Source organism: Carettochelys insculpta, chromosome 23 (genome assembly GCF_033958435.1).
Source record: "Carettochelys insculpta isolate YL-2023 chromosome 23, ASM3395843v1, whole genome shotgun sequence".
Classification (NCBI taxonomy): Eukaryota; Metazoa; Chordata; order Testudines; family Carettochelyidae; genus Carettochelys; species Carettochelys insculpta.
The window spans coordinates 17436426-17452369 of NC_134159.1; the positions used below are offsets into that span (position 1 = coordinate 17436426).

At 40.7% G+C, this 15944-nt stretch overlaps 1 protein-coding gene across 4 annotated transcripts in view; it reads left to right on the forward strand.

Annotated features, from left to right (window-relative positions):
• Positions 1-15944, forward strand: part of PRKCZ (protein kinase C zeta) — a 221751-nt gene that overhangs the window by 154316 nt on the left and 51491 nt on the right. For all 4 annotated transcript variants that reach the window (XM_074975651.1, XM_074975650.1, XM_074975653.1 and 1 more), the window contains 5 exons: positions 997-1128; positions 2408-2489; positions 6353-6405; positions 10723-10911; positions 14331-14428. In XM_074975651.1, coding sequence (XP_074831752.1) covers positions 997-1128; positions 2408-2489; positions 6353-6405; positions 10723-10911; positions 14331-14428 — 554 coding nt within the window. The remainder of the gene's footprint in view (positions 1-996; positions 1129-2407; positions 2490-6352; positions 6406-10722; positions 10912-14330; positions 14429-15944) is intronic.

Below are 15944 nucleotides of genomic sequence, written 5' to 3' on the forward strand. Positions count from 1 at the left end.
GGCTTCTGGCTGCTGCTGCGGCTGCTGCTACAGCTGGGGGCCCATGCTGTGTGCACAGGGTCTGCAGCCGGTTGTCGGCTCTGTGGATCTTGTACTATGTAGGCTGTGTGTGTCTGGGAGGGGCTCTTTAGGGGAGCAGCTTGCTCTTGCCCCAGAAGGGCTAGTCCAGCCTGTGACCCCCATCCGCAGGCTTTGCTGCCCCCTTATTTCGACGGAGAGTTCTTGTGCATGTGGATGCTCTGCATTTCCTTCTGGGGCGGCTCCTTTCGACATTCCCCATCACTACTACTACGTTGAATGTCAACGGCACCAGCCCTGGATAACATGTAGATGATACGCGTCGAAGTAGCCTATTTCGATGTTCTTACTTTGAAATAGGCTACTTTGACATAGTGTGCTAGTGTAGATGTGGACATGGATGGAAACTAGCAGAATGTGGTAACCCTGAAGGCAAGGGTAAAGAAAATGTCTTACAGGCCACATATAAAACCCCAAAGGGCTACAGGTTACCCACTCTGATATATACTATCTCTCATAGGTGTTTTTCTAACCTGCTCTTAAAATCTCAAATGGGGGAGATGGCACAACCTCCCTGGGCAATTTATTCCAGGGCTTAACCACCCGGGCCCATCAGTCTTTCCTCATGTTCATCTTTAACCTCTCGTGCTGCAAGTTAAGCACATTTTTTCTTATCCTATCCTTAGAGGTTCTTTTGCTCAGTAGTTAAGAATCTATAGAGCATGGGTGTCCAACCTTTTGGCTTGCCTGGGCCGCATTGAGTGAAGAGGAATTGTCTTGGGCCGCATATAAAATATATAATATAGTTAATGTATATAAATCACATAATAATGTTAAAAGTTTACGATCTTGTGGGGCCGCATTACTAGCTGTCGAGGGCCGCATGCGGCCCGCAGGCCACAGGTTAGACACACCTGCTATAGAGAATAATTGTTAAAGGACTGAAATTGAAAGGTAATGATTATTTTTGCTTTTTAGAGAGCATATTGTGGCCAGTGCAGTGAAAGGATATGGGGTCTCGGAAGGCAAGGCTACAAGTGTATCAACTGCAAATTGCTGGTCCATAAACGCTGTCACATACTTGTTCCCCTGACCTGCAAAAGGCATATGGTAAGTTTGTATTCTGTATAAAAATGTTTTACCACTTCCACATTCATTATTTCCTAACTGAGAAATTGCTGTTCATTTATGCAGGTCACCAGGTCTGTAATACATGCTGATATCATTGACAGGGTTCTTGAGGTAGCAGTTTAAGAAGTGGAGGAGGAGAGGGAGAGTGTTTTGTGATTAGTAGAAACAAAGAGAGGAAAGGAAACTTTATGCTATTAATAAATACAAGCAGAATTCAAATTAAGTTCTTATTCATAAGAAAGAATTTTTGAAGATATATGAAGAACACTGTTTGAAAAACCTGTTCATTTACATCATCTGACTCATGAGAAGTTCTACAGAACTAAACTCTGTTCTTACATCTTCATTTGTCACTCAGGGTTCTGCCATGTTATAATCAATCTATTAAATACTCAACTTCTCCTAGTCTCTCCAATGTCTGTTATCTATCTGCATTGAAAACTCTAGTATTCTTCCAGTCATAGGCTCAAGACTGGTGTCTTTTCCTTCCAAGACATGGCCTTCTCCAGATCTGTTCAGTATTCAATATCTGACTAACTAGTTAGTTGGGTTTCTTCCTCTTTAATATCAGCCAGATCCATCTTTCCATCATCATACTGACTACTGAAACACTTTTTGTATCCCTTGCTTTGATTACTTGATTCTTTGCCATCTTATTCATTCCTGCTCACATAGAGATTGTATTTGAGTCAAATGTGCTTGTTGCTATATCTGCTTTAACAGTTCTACATGTTGCATGTGAATGGCTGAAAATTTGCTTAAAAAATAAGACTAAATTTATTGTTCTTTATTAATGAGCGCAAGACCTTTTGGAACAGTGGCGATATTTTTCTTTTAGCTGGGATGGGAAATAGGCTGATGCATTAAACTGTGTATATAAGTTTATGACTAAACATGAGTATTTTTATAAGGAATGGCTACACTTTCACATGATACAGCTTCAAATATTTAATTTGTGTATTTTACAGTAGAATATGCTGGATTTAATTTCAAAACAATTATTAAATATGAACATGTTTACACTGCATTGTGCAGAGGGCAGATGGAATTTTTTGTTAGTTTATTATAAACCATTCATGTACTGATCTGTAATACCCCACTACCTGTCCTGGAAGCTTAAAGTGTAAATATCTAGCTATATATTATTTACACAATAAAACAAACTCATTTAAAACTTTTAGGAAGCTATATTCAGATGGCCTAAAACATATTACATTAATTGATGGATATTTATTTCTGTAAATTGTGTATTTACCAGGATTCGGTCATGCCTTCCCAGGAACCTCAATTAGATGATAAAAATGATGAAGTTGACCTTCCGTCAGAAGAAACAGATGGAAGTAGGTATTTTTCTCACTAATGTGGACTTGATTTTTAGATGTAACTATTGTCATAATGGTAGCATATGGAGTCCCTATATAAGTAATAGTAACTATTAGTATGTTTGCCATGTTGTAGACATGTTGGCTGCAAAATGAGAGAGCCACAAGGTACAAGAGGTAATATCTTCTATTGGATCAAGTTCTGTTTCTAAAAGGCACAAGTTTTTGAGCTCCACAAAGGCTTTCTTTAGTACTCAGTAAGATCTGTGGGTATGGCTACGTTACAAAGTTTCATCACCAAAACTAATATCGACCCACATAAGTTTCCAAAAAAAGTCACCAAAGTGTGTTTACACTTCCTTTGTCGACAGATTGTGTCCACTCTCTGCCCCCTGGTCGACAGTTTGAACAGTGCATTTCTATGTATCCTATAGTGCCTCGTGATGCCGTCTGTTGGTAGGTACTGTGGGAATGTGGAATGGAGCTCAGCACATCTTGAGACCATGCAAAATGTCCAGTCGGGCACTGCTTTATTTCCCAGTCCTCCAGGAGTTTCCGACTTCCTTTCATGCCATTTTTCCAACTGCTGTTCTTTGCCATGCACTCCAGCATCTGCAGTGAGAAAATATGGTTCGCACATTTTTCTGCTGTGCTCCATTCAGGGTAATGAGGACATTATACATTGCAATAGAGTTACTCTGGAAGTTACTGAAAGAGGAAGATGACGTGCAGGCAGCCGAATTTCTGTGTGAGATGGACAGCAGCAATTTATTGTTGCATGTGGGAGTGAAACAGCATTTGTACAGGGTAGACAGTCACTTTTGGTCTAAGGAAACCAGCATTCAATGGTGGGATCACATTGGCATGCATGTATGGAGTAGAGAGCAGTGACTACAAAATTTTAGGATGTGTAAAGCAAGCTTCCTGGAATTGTGTGCTAACCTGTCCTGGAGCTGCAGGTTGGGTGCCACAAGAATGAGGGCTGCCCTCTTGGTAGAGAAGCGTGTGGCAATTTCTTACTGATACTGGTCTGTTGTAAATCAATTTGGAGTGGGGAAGCCTAACTTTTGGGGTTGCACTACTGCTACTATGCAAGGCAATAAATCACATTCTGCTACAGAGGACCATAACTCTGGGAAACCTGTATGACACAGAGGCTGGCTTTCCAGAGATGGGGTTTCCTAAATGGGAGCGGAGACAACAGTTGGCACACGCATTCCAATATTAGTGCCAGACCACCTTGATACAGAATACCTTAACAAGAAGGGATACTTCTCGGTGCTGTAGGTGCTCGTGGATTACCATGGGCATTTCACAGACATCAATGTGAGGTGGTCTAGAAAGATGCACAGGGCATGCATCTTCAGGAATACTGGCTTGTGTAGAAAGCTGCAGTCAGGGATTTTTTTTCTAGACCGCTAGATGACAGTGAAACATGTGAAAATGCCCATACTGTTCCTGGGAGACCTGACTTACTCCTCACAGCCATAGCTCATGAAACCTTACACAGGACACCTGGACAGTAGTAAGGAGTGTTTTAATAACAGTCTGAGATGGTGCCACATGGTAGTGGAATATGCTTTTGGCAGCTTCAAAGTGGGGTGGAAATGCGTTTCTGTGGTGAGCTAGACCTTAGCGAAGAGTATTCCCATAGTTATAGCCACATGCTGTACTTTGCATAATCTCTGTAAATATGTTTGCTTGGGGTAGAGCACTGAGGCTCAGCATTTTGAGCAGGCAGACATGAAGGCTACAAGTCGGAGGGAAGGGGGTATGCTGGTGCCTGAACCATGGCTCTGCCCACTATGCTGTCTTTTGTCCTGAATGCCATCCTGTGCTTCTCCCCACCACCACCTGCTCTTCCTTACAACTGATAAAAATAGATAGTACCGTGACCTTGCTCCCCTCTGTTCTGGGGGCCCTCATGTCTAGGCTTGCTTTTTGAAGTTGCTGTGCAGGCTGTCTTTATGGATGTGTTTTGAAAGATCAGTTAGGAAGTGATACCTTTGTGAAAAGTGTTTGCCATCAGGTGATAGTGTCTTCATCTTTTATCATTTTTCAGTGAGAGTTCATCTGAGAGCATTGTGATTATTTGGTGTCGCCCCTTTAGTTGTTGTTGCGATATTTGGTGCAGTGGATGGATACAACGTTGTGAGACACAAGTATAGGACATACGTTTCTTGCAAGGTATGAAAGGCATTGATCATTGTAAGCAGTGGAGGTATGTCTGTAGGTTTTGCATTTCTTTTAATGGCAGGGTCTGGTGCCAATTAGAGCTGTTGTGCCCTGATCTGTGACGAGCCTGCTTCTCTTGCATAGAGACTGGCAACATTAGGGAGTTGTCTGAAGGCCAGAAGAGGGGATTCGGGAATAGTTTCTTTTAGGAAATTGTCCCACCAAATATGAGTTGTAGTTATTTAACGATACGTGCTGGATGCATGGTTTCATTGTGGTGTGATAGGTGATAAATAGGTGTGTGCAGTTAGTAGCCCTTCCTCTGATGGTGTAAATTGGTCCAATAAAAGATATAACTTGTCTCTCTAATAATCAGTGGTGATCACTGATCAGGACTCCATCGTGCTAGGTATTCTATACACATGCAATACAAAGAGTCCTTGTCCCAAAAGTCTTACATTCTTGCTGTGCTCTCCACTTCATTTTTCCTTTACGTAAAATATGTCTTGTAAGGCTGGATCAGTTTCTTCCTGTAGAGCATTTTAAGGTAGCACAATGGAAGCTGCTGTAGAAATGTTTAAAGGTATGGGGTTTGGGGATGGGTTGAAGCAGATGGGTTTTCCCCATAAATTGTAGGGTATATAAACAGTAGACCCTCAATTTAATGGACCCTGCTATAACGGACTTTGGAAATAACAGACACTGTCTTCCAGTCCCCTCGTGGCCCACTAAATAAATGCTAGAGACTCACCAGAGCTGGAGGAGCTGCTGGAATTGCTGGGGCAACCAGAGCCAGAGGAGCTGGTGGGGGGGGGGCGGTCAATGGGGCACAGGAGCTCTCCTCCTGCAGCCTCATGTGCATGGAACATGTTGACACCTGGCTGCTGCTGCCTGCGATGGTGCTGAGCAGCAGCCATGGTGTTGGAGGCTGTTGCCTGCTGGCAGGCTGGAGGTGGCCAACCTCTACCTTTGCACAGGCAGCTCGGCACTGAGGGGTTGGAGGAGCTGCAGCAGTGAGAGCTGCTGGAGGTGAAAGAAGCCAGGCCGGCATTTGGCTCCTCTCCTAGTAATTCGGAGAGGGAGATGGAGGTGTGAGGGGAAGAATAGGGCAGAAGAGGGCAAGGGAAGAGGGGGAGCGCAGAGGACAGGAGTGAGTGATGGGCTGGGAAGGTCGGTGCATCATCATACAGTGTAACCATTTGGATATAATGGACTTTTGGCATTAATGAACATCCCTTCCATCCCTTAGTCTGTTAAATGAAGGGCTACTGTATACGTTGCTAGTCAACCTGGTAACAATTGCAAGGAATATAAGGGAATCTGAGTGTGTTACAGAAAGTGAGCTCTTTAGCCTCCAGGTTAGTGTCTGACTATTTGTACATTAAGATGTCTGTAGCCACTTCTGTCTCCAACCTACATCTTCTATCCACAGTCTTTCTTATTGAAGAGGACTGTATAGGACATTTTGGGCCTGTCAGACATGGATCAGCAAGTTAAAGTGATCACTGTTAGGTACTAAAAGGCTCCTTTTCTCCTATTCCAATGTTGACCCCCTTAGTATGTGTTATCAAGATTATGACAACTAAGTTAAAGAATTCTACCTAAACTTCCCATGGGGCAAAGCAGATTGCTACCACATGGCTGCTAGTCTATCTTGTCTTTTATGATTTTTCTGCTATATTGTATTTATCCACTTTGTCTTCCAGTACCTTACATTCCTTCAACCCGGAAACATGACAGCATTAAAGATGACTCTGAGGTACTTTTTAAAATTATTTTTAATCTAATACTTACATTTTTTGCACATAATACAGCTGTAGTTTACAAACTAGAGATTTATATTTGCATTGCTTTTTCTTCTTACTGGATATCTCTTTTTTTCCAATTAAGAAAATCCCAAGTCTCCTACCCCAAATAAATTTAGTGATTTTAATGGATTTCTCAAACTTTCTTTTGTTTTCTGTTTTTATTGTCTCAAACACAATGTGAAAGACTTTTATTTCCTGGTTCATTTTGGAACAACTGTGATTTATACCAGGGTTGCATTGTATTGGTGCTTGCTGATGAATTAGCACCTTACAGTGGTTTAACATTATTTCAGTTCTTTGCTGTTTTCCTCTCTAATGCATGCACACTGCTTATCACCCTCAGGCCACCCCTCCACAGACTAAAATTATGAATCTTGGTCCAGTCTCACTGACAATGTAAGTCATAAGCTATCCAGTTTGCTCTGAAATTTTGCAGATACATAATAGAAACTCAATTATAAAAGGCCCTGAACAAACAGTAGATTACTATATATGTAGGTTTTATTTTTTCGTTTTTGTAGAGGATCTAACAGCGTCTCTACATACTAAGTATGTTATTCCCTTGGAGCACTTTGATGAATCACAGTATGCTTTAAATAAGCCTTACAGACTTCAGAACAATAGCTTTAAAAATGCATCTGTAATATTTGAAATAAGAAGCACTTTACAAAGCACTGCAAGGTTGGCTCCCCCTCCAACAAAACTGCACCATGCATTTTTCACTACAGTCACTGCCACTGCTAGTAATTCACACATGAGTGGCTCTAATTATTGCATAGATTTTCTTGCTTCTGGTCATGTATGTTTTTAAGAATCATCTTAAACATAGACACACTAAAACATGTAAACTTGAATTAGTACAGAATATGTGTTACATTATCTGAAATCGTTATTTATTTATATTTCAGTTGTGCCAAAAGGTCCAATTGAAATTGAGGTCCTCACATGCTAGGTGCTGTATGATTGCATAGGAAGACACCCTGCTCCTGCCTTAATCACCTGTTCCCATTTTTCTACCTTGTAGATAATTGACACTAATTTAAGTAGCATATCCTACAGAGGCTGCTTCTACACTCGCCCCCTCCCATTGGAGGTGGCATCGTAATAAGGCAATTCAAAGTAGGCTAATAGGGCAGTAATATGCATATTCAGCACCTTGTTAGCATAATGGCAGCTGCATGAATTTTGAAGTGCAGACTTGGAATTGCATATTGACAGTGTAGATGCAGGCAGCTTCAAAATAAGCGCCCTACTTCAACATTTCCTTCCACAAAACTAGATCAGAGTAAGGGAAGTGGGGCACTTATTTTGAAGGAACCCACATATACACTGTCAATCTGCATTTCAAAGTTTGCACTTCAAAATTCATGTGGCTGCCATTATGCTAATGAGGCACTGAGTATGCATGTTAGCGCCTTATTAGCCTTCGAATTGCCTCATTACTGTTCCACCTCCAACAGGAGGGTGCAAGTGTAGAAGCAGCCAAAGAGAGGCGGTGGCATGCTGGAATTTTGCTGACTAAATTCTTTAAGCTCAGTGCAGTTGCTTTTTAATAACGGTCAATTCTGGATCAAGACTCTTTACATAAACACTTCCCATAGACTGGCAGAACCTTGATCTAACCAAAATTACAGTGGTATGACGTCAAATAAAAAAATAGACCATAAGAATGCGTTGAAGCCTTGTAGACATGGAAAATGGGTATATAACTAAGCTGTACTTCGCCTAACTGTTTCTGATAGCGGATTTAGAGATATTTAAAGTCAAGCATGTGCCAGTCAGCAAAATTATGCGGTTTTATTTAGTCCCAAAAATCTTACTACAAATAAAGCTTCATATTGAAGCTTTATTCTTTCTCCATTTTGAAATCTTGTCTGCCCAGTGTTCACCCTTGGAAATCAGCGTGGTCCTGACCAGCAATTTGAATTGCAGACAGTGCAAAAAGACACTGTTTACTCACACACAGATTCTGAGCCCAGAAGGGCTAGCAGTCCAAGAATTGAATTCAGGCCCTCTTTGCTTGGTCAAAATATTTCATTTTCCAGAGTACACTCCTCCCTCGCTATACAAGAACAATTGGTTCCCAAATTTCTGTTCATAGGTGAAAACTCATAAGAGGGGCACTAAATTCTCATTAAAGTACATATAGAAGTCTCTGGTTCATTCTAATAAAACAGAAAAGCAGTTCAGTAGCTCTTTAAAGACTAACAAAATAATTTATTAGGTGATGGGCTTTAGTGGGGCAGACCCACTTCTTCAGATCATAGCCATACCAAAACAGACTCAAGACTGAGTTTGTTCTGGTCTGGCTATGATCTGAAGAAGCGGGTCTGTCCCACGAAAGCTCAACACCTAATGAATTATTTTGTTAGTCTTTAAAGTGCTACTGGACTGCTTTTTTGTTTTGACAGTATATAGGCTAGCATGGCTTTCTCACTGTTACTGATTTGTTCTAAGTGCTCGTAACTCAGCGGAGTGGCAGCATGTGGTGCTGGATTTGAAAGGTAAGTGAACCTTGGGTTGGGGAGGGTTAAAGGCTTGGGGCAGTTTGGGGCCATGAGCAGGAGGGAGGGTTAAAACTTGATTGTGGGTTGGATCCATGTGGAGGGTGGGGTATTAATGCTGCAGCAGATTGGATCCATGGGGCAGGCGGGGGGGGGTGTTCAGGTTGAGGCAGGTTGGGGCCACGAAGCTGGCAGAGGGTGCAGGCTGCTGCGGGTTGGGTCTGTGAGGCTGGTGGGGTTTCAGGCAGCGACAGGTTGGGTCTGTGGGGCAGGCAGGGTGTTAAAGTTGCAGTGGGCTGGGTCTGTGGGGAGGGTGGAGGGGTTCAGGCTGAGGCAGGTTGGGGCCACGGAGCGGGTGGGGGGGTTCAGGCTGCTGTGGTTTGGGTCTCTGGGGTCAGCGCGGGGTTCAGGCTAGTGCAGGTTGGGTCTGCGGGGCTGGCAAGGGTTTCAGGCTGCGGCTGGTTGGGTCTGCAGAGGCAGTGGGGGATTCAGGCTGTGGTGGGTTGGGGCCACTGAGCTGTCGGGGGGGTTCAGACTGCAGCGGGTTGGGGGTAAGGCTCATATTAGCAGGGGGAGTTCATTCGTCTAGTGAACAAAGGTAGGTATACGTGTCCCTCGTTTTAGTGAGTACTCGTAAGTAAAGAACTTGTTTAACGAAGGCTGAGTGGACCAAATAGAAGAATTTTCATGATGGATGGATACTTCATAGCTGTAACCAAAATCCTGTGAATGAATATTTAAAAAAAAAAAAAAAGAAAAAAAAATTCTGTATCACATGGAATTTCCACAGTCTACAGGTAGACAGAAAACCTGAAGTGGAAGAGCTTGATTATTTAAAATGAGTGATCAGTGACCACTTTTTTCCACTGTGTGAATAATAGGAGAGAGTTGCATACCATTTTCTTTTCCCTAAGCTTTTTTTTTTTTTTCTTTCTATAAGCTTTCATGGGCAAATACCCACTTTGTCAGATGTAAAGGTCTTTGCCCACAAAAGCTTATGCTCCACAATATCTGTTAGTGTATAAGGTACCACAGGACTTCTGGTTGTTTTTAAAGATGCAGACTAACTTACTTGGCTATCCCTCTGTCACAGACAATACAGCAATCTTAACTGTTGGATCTAACAGGACCTGTTGACACTGTTGCAAGCTAAACTTCCTGGCAGATTGTTTTGAACAGTCAGTACATCAGGCATTGGCGAACAAGCCACCATTTGCCAAAATAGCACATTAGTATAATGGTGTCTCACATTATGTAATTCGCTGAGGATAAGTAGGCATCCTTTAGTCTATGTAGACTATGGATCGCGCCCTTTATAGTTTCAATTTAGGACTTCATTTACAGCATCTACTGTGACTATCAAGACCCACACGAGAGTGACAGTCCTTGCTGCATCTCTTGCAGATGTGGTGGGTGTCTGGATAATTGTGTAGATATATGTAGTGCTATAACAGTTTACCAACAGAATATGGGAACATTCTGAATTTATTATTAACATGTTACTTAAGATGAAATGTTCAGCAAGCTATTTCCTGGGACAAAGTTTGGCATGCATAATATCAAGTAGAAAATCATATCAAGGAAGCATTTTTTTAAAGACTTCTTTTAGGGCTGTGTCATTCTTTTACTATTTGACAAATCTGTGTTCTGCTAGCACAAACACTGGGCATGTCTTGACCCTGTTAGAAGTGTAATTTGTTTTCATTAACAATTCTTAGTTAAGACTTCAACTGTTTGAGTATATATCTATTTGTCTTTATACAGGATATCAAACCAGTTATTGATGGAATGGATGGAATTAAAATTTCCCAGGGGCTTGGATTACAAGACTTTGACTTGATCAGAGTTATTGGACGTGGAAGTTATGCCAAAGTTCTTTTAGTACGGTTGAAAAAGAATGATCAAATTTATGCCATGAAAGTAGTGAAAAAAGAATTGGTCCATGATGATGAGGTAAAAGTCTAAGTTCAAATTTAAAATATGGAATTGAATCATCATGTATTTAATGTTGTTGATTCTAACTGGTTAATTAATGCGAATGTACTAAGAATGTGACCTGCAATTTGGAACAAATGTTTTGTCATGTAATGGAGCTTGAGTGACTAGTAAGTTAGTTGGTGACATCAACATTAAGTATGGCTCAGATTCGGTTCTGAAAGAAATTTCCACTGCCTCTGAAGTAACTAATATGGACAAATTGCTAGCAGTCTTAGAAAAACACAGATGATTTTTTTTCTAATAAATCTGGCTGTTGTTCAAAATCTAGCCGCCTGTTTACTGGTTAAATAGTGCATTGGGTATTAATAGGCTGTTCATCTCTGACTGAAAGGATAGCAAGATGTTGCCACCCTTGTAGGGTGTCAGAAGAAACTAATCAACAAATAAGGCACTTAATGGCAGTAGTTGAACTTATTTTTGTCAAGTTTTTATTATTTTTATAGAAATAAATATCTGCAAGTGCATTTTGGGTGTGTGCACAAACATACGGAGAAGATGTACATGTAATATAACCCTACAGATAATTTTTCACGTTTAGTAAATCACTGGCTTTTAAAAGGACCATGCAACATGGTTTTTTTAAATGAAAAAAAAAAATCCAGTCTCTGCACTAATACTATGTCCTGGTTTTTTAAATTGCTTTAAAAATACACTGTAAATCGGTATGGTAGGTAGTGAGAGATTGAGAGGAAACCATGAAATTGATACCAAATGCATCCAGTAAATGAACTGGAAAAAGAAAATATTTTTCAGTAGCTTCTTCCCATATTAGTAGACTTCTGGCTATGATAGCTATGCATTTTTTCAGATGCAAATGTGATTTTTCAAGTTGACCGTATCCCTTAATTCCAGAGCAACTGGAAGACTAGTTTACAAAAGGCAGTAGTTTGTTGCAAAGAATTAAAAATATATATATATATCGGTGGTGGGAAACACTTTCACTAGTTGCTGTACTTCTTCGTATTCTAGAGACTGATACTAGAAGAGTAAGGCTACTTAGATTCTTTATCTTTGGATTTTCTTGCCTAAATGTTGCAATCTCATGTTTCATGACCAGAAAAAGGAATAGGAAAAAGTTGCTCCACAATTACACTTGTTGCTTCAATTATTTTTATGTACCAATGAAAGATGAGCAGAAATATTTAGTCAGCTTTGTAGTAAAACAGTTGAGAAAATTCCATCAGTTACTTTGGACTGTGACCCTCATACATAGAAACCTAATCTAATTTGCTGCTGGCTGTTGCAAGCGTCTCTACAAAATTGAATGTTATGAATACACACAATCTAAAGTGATGGAAATTTAATTTGATTGTGTTTCAGTGGTAAAAAAGGCACTAAGTAGCAGTGGTTTCCCCTCTCAGAATGCCTCAAACCTGCTTGTTGCTTTGCCCTGGATTGTTAGTGCTGTAGTAGCCAAGAGTATATTCAAAGGCTATCTTCACCCTTGTGGAATTAAAGCAGATTCAAAACCCCCCGTGGTTTATCTAGGACAGAATTTACGTGAACTGAAGGGAAATAACCTGTTGAATGCTCATTTAGGGGTATGTTGTCATGCTAAAAGTAAAAAGCCAACTTAATTAACTGTCTTTTTACCTAGTGACCTTATTGCACTGATGTGAAGGATGCCTTAGAAATACCTTTCATTTGCTTTATGCAGTTCATAAAGCTACAAAGTTCGTCTTACACTCAGTTTATTTGGTGTTTAAGAAAATGAAAACTATTCTGTTGCTTGTTTGTACTAATTTTGGAGGGTGTGTGATACCGTAAACCCTAGAAATATGTGAATTCGGGTTGTGCTTGACTCGCATTAATGAGAGTTAAGCGCAACTCACAATCCTGCTCCCCCTGGCCCTGGCTCAACCCCTCCATCCTGTGCAACCCTGCCTCAGGCCCCGCTCCCCGGCTCTGCTCACCCCATGCACGGGCCTGCCCCACTCCCGCCCCAGTTCAAATGCCCCATGGCCCAGCTCACCACCCCTGCGTATGGCCCTGTTCAACCGCCCTCCCCCCACGCGGCTCTGGCTCCACTCCTTTCCCTGCTTGCCCCAGGCTTAACCCCTTCCCCCCTCCCACAGCCCCAGCCCACCGCTAGCTTCCCCAACTGACCCTCCCCCCACTCCAGGACTTCCCTTGCAACGTGCATTCTGTTGGGGAAGAAGCCACCCTCTACTTACGTAAAATTCGGGTTACGGGAGGGTTCATGGAAATGGAACCCTCATGTAAATTGAGGGTCTGCTGTATATATAATTATGCCTGTTATTGACCTGTCTGTGCTCCTTCATAGGCTAAAATTTTATGTACAGAACACAATATATGTTAATACATGATGGGGTTTCTGAACTCCCCTGGAGGTCTGTGGCTGGTTCTGGCAGGATAGCACCAAATTTGCTCCTGGAGGTTTTAATCTAGCCTTTGTCCTCCTAGATTTCATATGAGTTAACTTCAAAGTTAGGCACTACTTCAAAGTAGCCAGCAGAAAGTCTACACACATTTTCCCTTACTCCAAAGTTAACTTTGAAGTCCTTACTTCATTTCCGGGAATGGAGGAGTGCCCTCCTTCAAAGTAGCATGCGTGTAGATGCTCAGCTTCGAAGTTGCTTCAAAGTTATTTTTGTAAAAGTGTAGACACAGCCCTAGTTGTCTTCAGTTTGACTGAAGAGCTCATATAGTGTTGGTCAGCAAGGAGCTTGGAAATTCAAGCTCACCAATGGCCCAGAGTTTCCTGCTAGTTACTCCTTGATGAGTATGCGTGGAGGAGGTGGGGTATTGGGGACCATATGATGTAAAAGATATGGGGAAAGCCTACTTATGCTGAGACAACTACTAGGACACAAAGTTTAGGTTTTGCCTTTGTGAACAGATTTGGGATATTTTGTTACCATGGGTCTTGGTTTTGCAGTGTTATTCCAGCATCTGTTAAACTTTGGAAATATCAGTAGTTTGTGATCTCTCTTCTCATTTTTTCCACCTTTATAGTTAGCAGATCAGAGAAATCATGTGAAATTCAGTGACTTATACCCAAAATAAAGCAAATTGTGACATCTATAGCTGACACAAATGGCTATAATATGATACCCACTTGCAAAAGAACCTTTTGAACCAATATATCATTAATAGTCCAGATGTATCATATTATTTTTAAGTTTCATAATTAGCAGATCCTGTACAGCTTCTGGTAATCAGAAAAAAAATTAGGCTTTCTTCAGGCTAAGTTTTTTGTCCATCTTTTTTAAAGAATGTTGTGCAGTGCCACACACACTCTCTCTCTCTCTATATATATATATGGGATTATAAGTGTTGTCAGTTTCATTTCTGGCTTTACCCACAGAAGGGTATTCATCAGTAGTTCTGATTCTCCAAATACTCTATTTCAGGATATTGATTGGGTACAGACAGAGAAACATGTGTTTGAACAGGCATCCAGTAATCCCTTCCTAGTTGGTTTACATTCGTGCTTTCAAACAACAAGTCGGTAAGAAAGTTTTGAAGTTACTTTATTTTTAAAATCTTGATCACTGTACTAGCTGCTTTTCATAAGGCAGCCATAACAGTTAGAGATTGTTATCATAGTGCTTTGAGATCTTTAACATCCCTTTGTGGAAGTAATACAAGACAGGAGTGTGGCCTGTTGAATAGAATAGCAACATTTAAATATAGAAATGTAAATGGACACATTTTTAGAGTAGCAAGTTATCTGTGTTTCTGGACACACAATCAAACTATCTTAAAGACACACTAGGGGCTGTGTCTTCTAATAATATGAATTGGGGCAGTTAAGAACACTTTTCTATATAATTTCAACAACTTAAAGACCATCCCTATGTATCTTTCTAGAAGTAATTTTTTTTGCATATAGCTGTTCATTGTTTTTATGCTGTCGTCACTGTGACATTGGAATACATAGCACAGATTGGGTCATTTGGGAATACTTAAATTATTAGCTGCCTTCAAGTATCAGTAAACTGTTTTTTCTCATCGCCATAAACTGAAGTGGTTTATATTTTTTGAGAATTTTACTTCATGTGGGTATTTGATATGGTGTGTGTGGGGTGGGGAGTTAAGAGAAATGTTCTTATGCCAAAGTGCTTATTCATAGGTGCAATAATGGTGTTTCCAATTACTAACATTTTCTTGTATGAAGGTTCTTATTCATGATTTAATTTTGGTACCATGGACCACAGAACAGCTACTTTTCTGCTGATGGCATTGGCCTGTTCAGTGATGTACTGACATACTAGTCATACAAAATATTAAATATGTGATATTTGGAAGATTTATTTCCTTGGATTCTATTCATGTGAGTAGAATTCAGGAGACCCTCTGTATAACTGAAGTGGGCAGATTTCATGCAGTATTCAGTGGCTTTATTTTATTTAGACCCATACACAGTTGTTTTAAAAGAGCACCTTTTTTTGTTCCCCTTGCACTCCATGCACTCTGTTCCTAAATGCATAACCATGAAAATGAACCACTTTTGTAAGTCTCCCTTCAACCTTTAATCATCATATTCACAGCAACCATAATGACCCAGCAGGAAAAAAGCATACCTTCTAATCAGCACCTTCTCATTTTCTCATGGTTAGTGCAAATAAATGGGCTGTTCAGTTTGCCATAAAGATCAATAAGGTAGGGCTATTTTGGATCAGAGAAAAAGAGGGGTTCCAAAGGTGACTTGCTGGGGATGTTGATAAAAAGGGGCTGAATGCCTTTTTTCATTGCTGCTTCAAGAAGTATAGGAAAACAGCTGAAAGGTTGGTTTTTTTTGTTTTTAATTCCTTCTTGTTTTTTAACTTAATATCAGCAAAGTCAGCTGGTCTTTCTTGATTTTGCTTAAGAGCCTATAGGATGTCTGTGGATATGTATTAGTTACTACTCAGAATACTTGAAGTAAAAAGTTGCTGAAGTGTAAGAGATGTTCAGAAAAAAAGAGTTTTAAATAATATATTTTAAAATCCTTTCCTCCTCCTGCTGTTTCAATGTATTGGCTC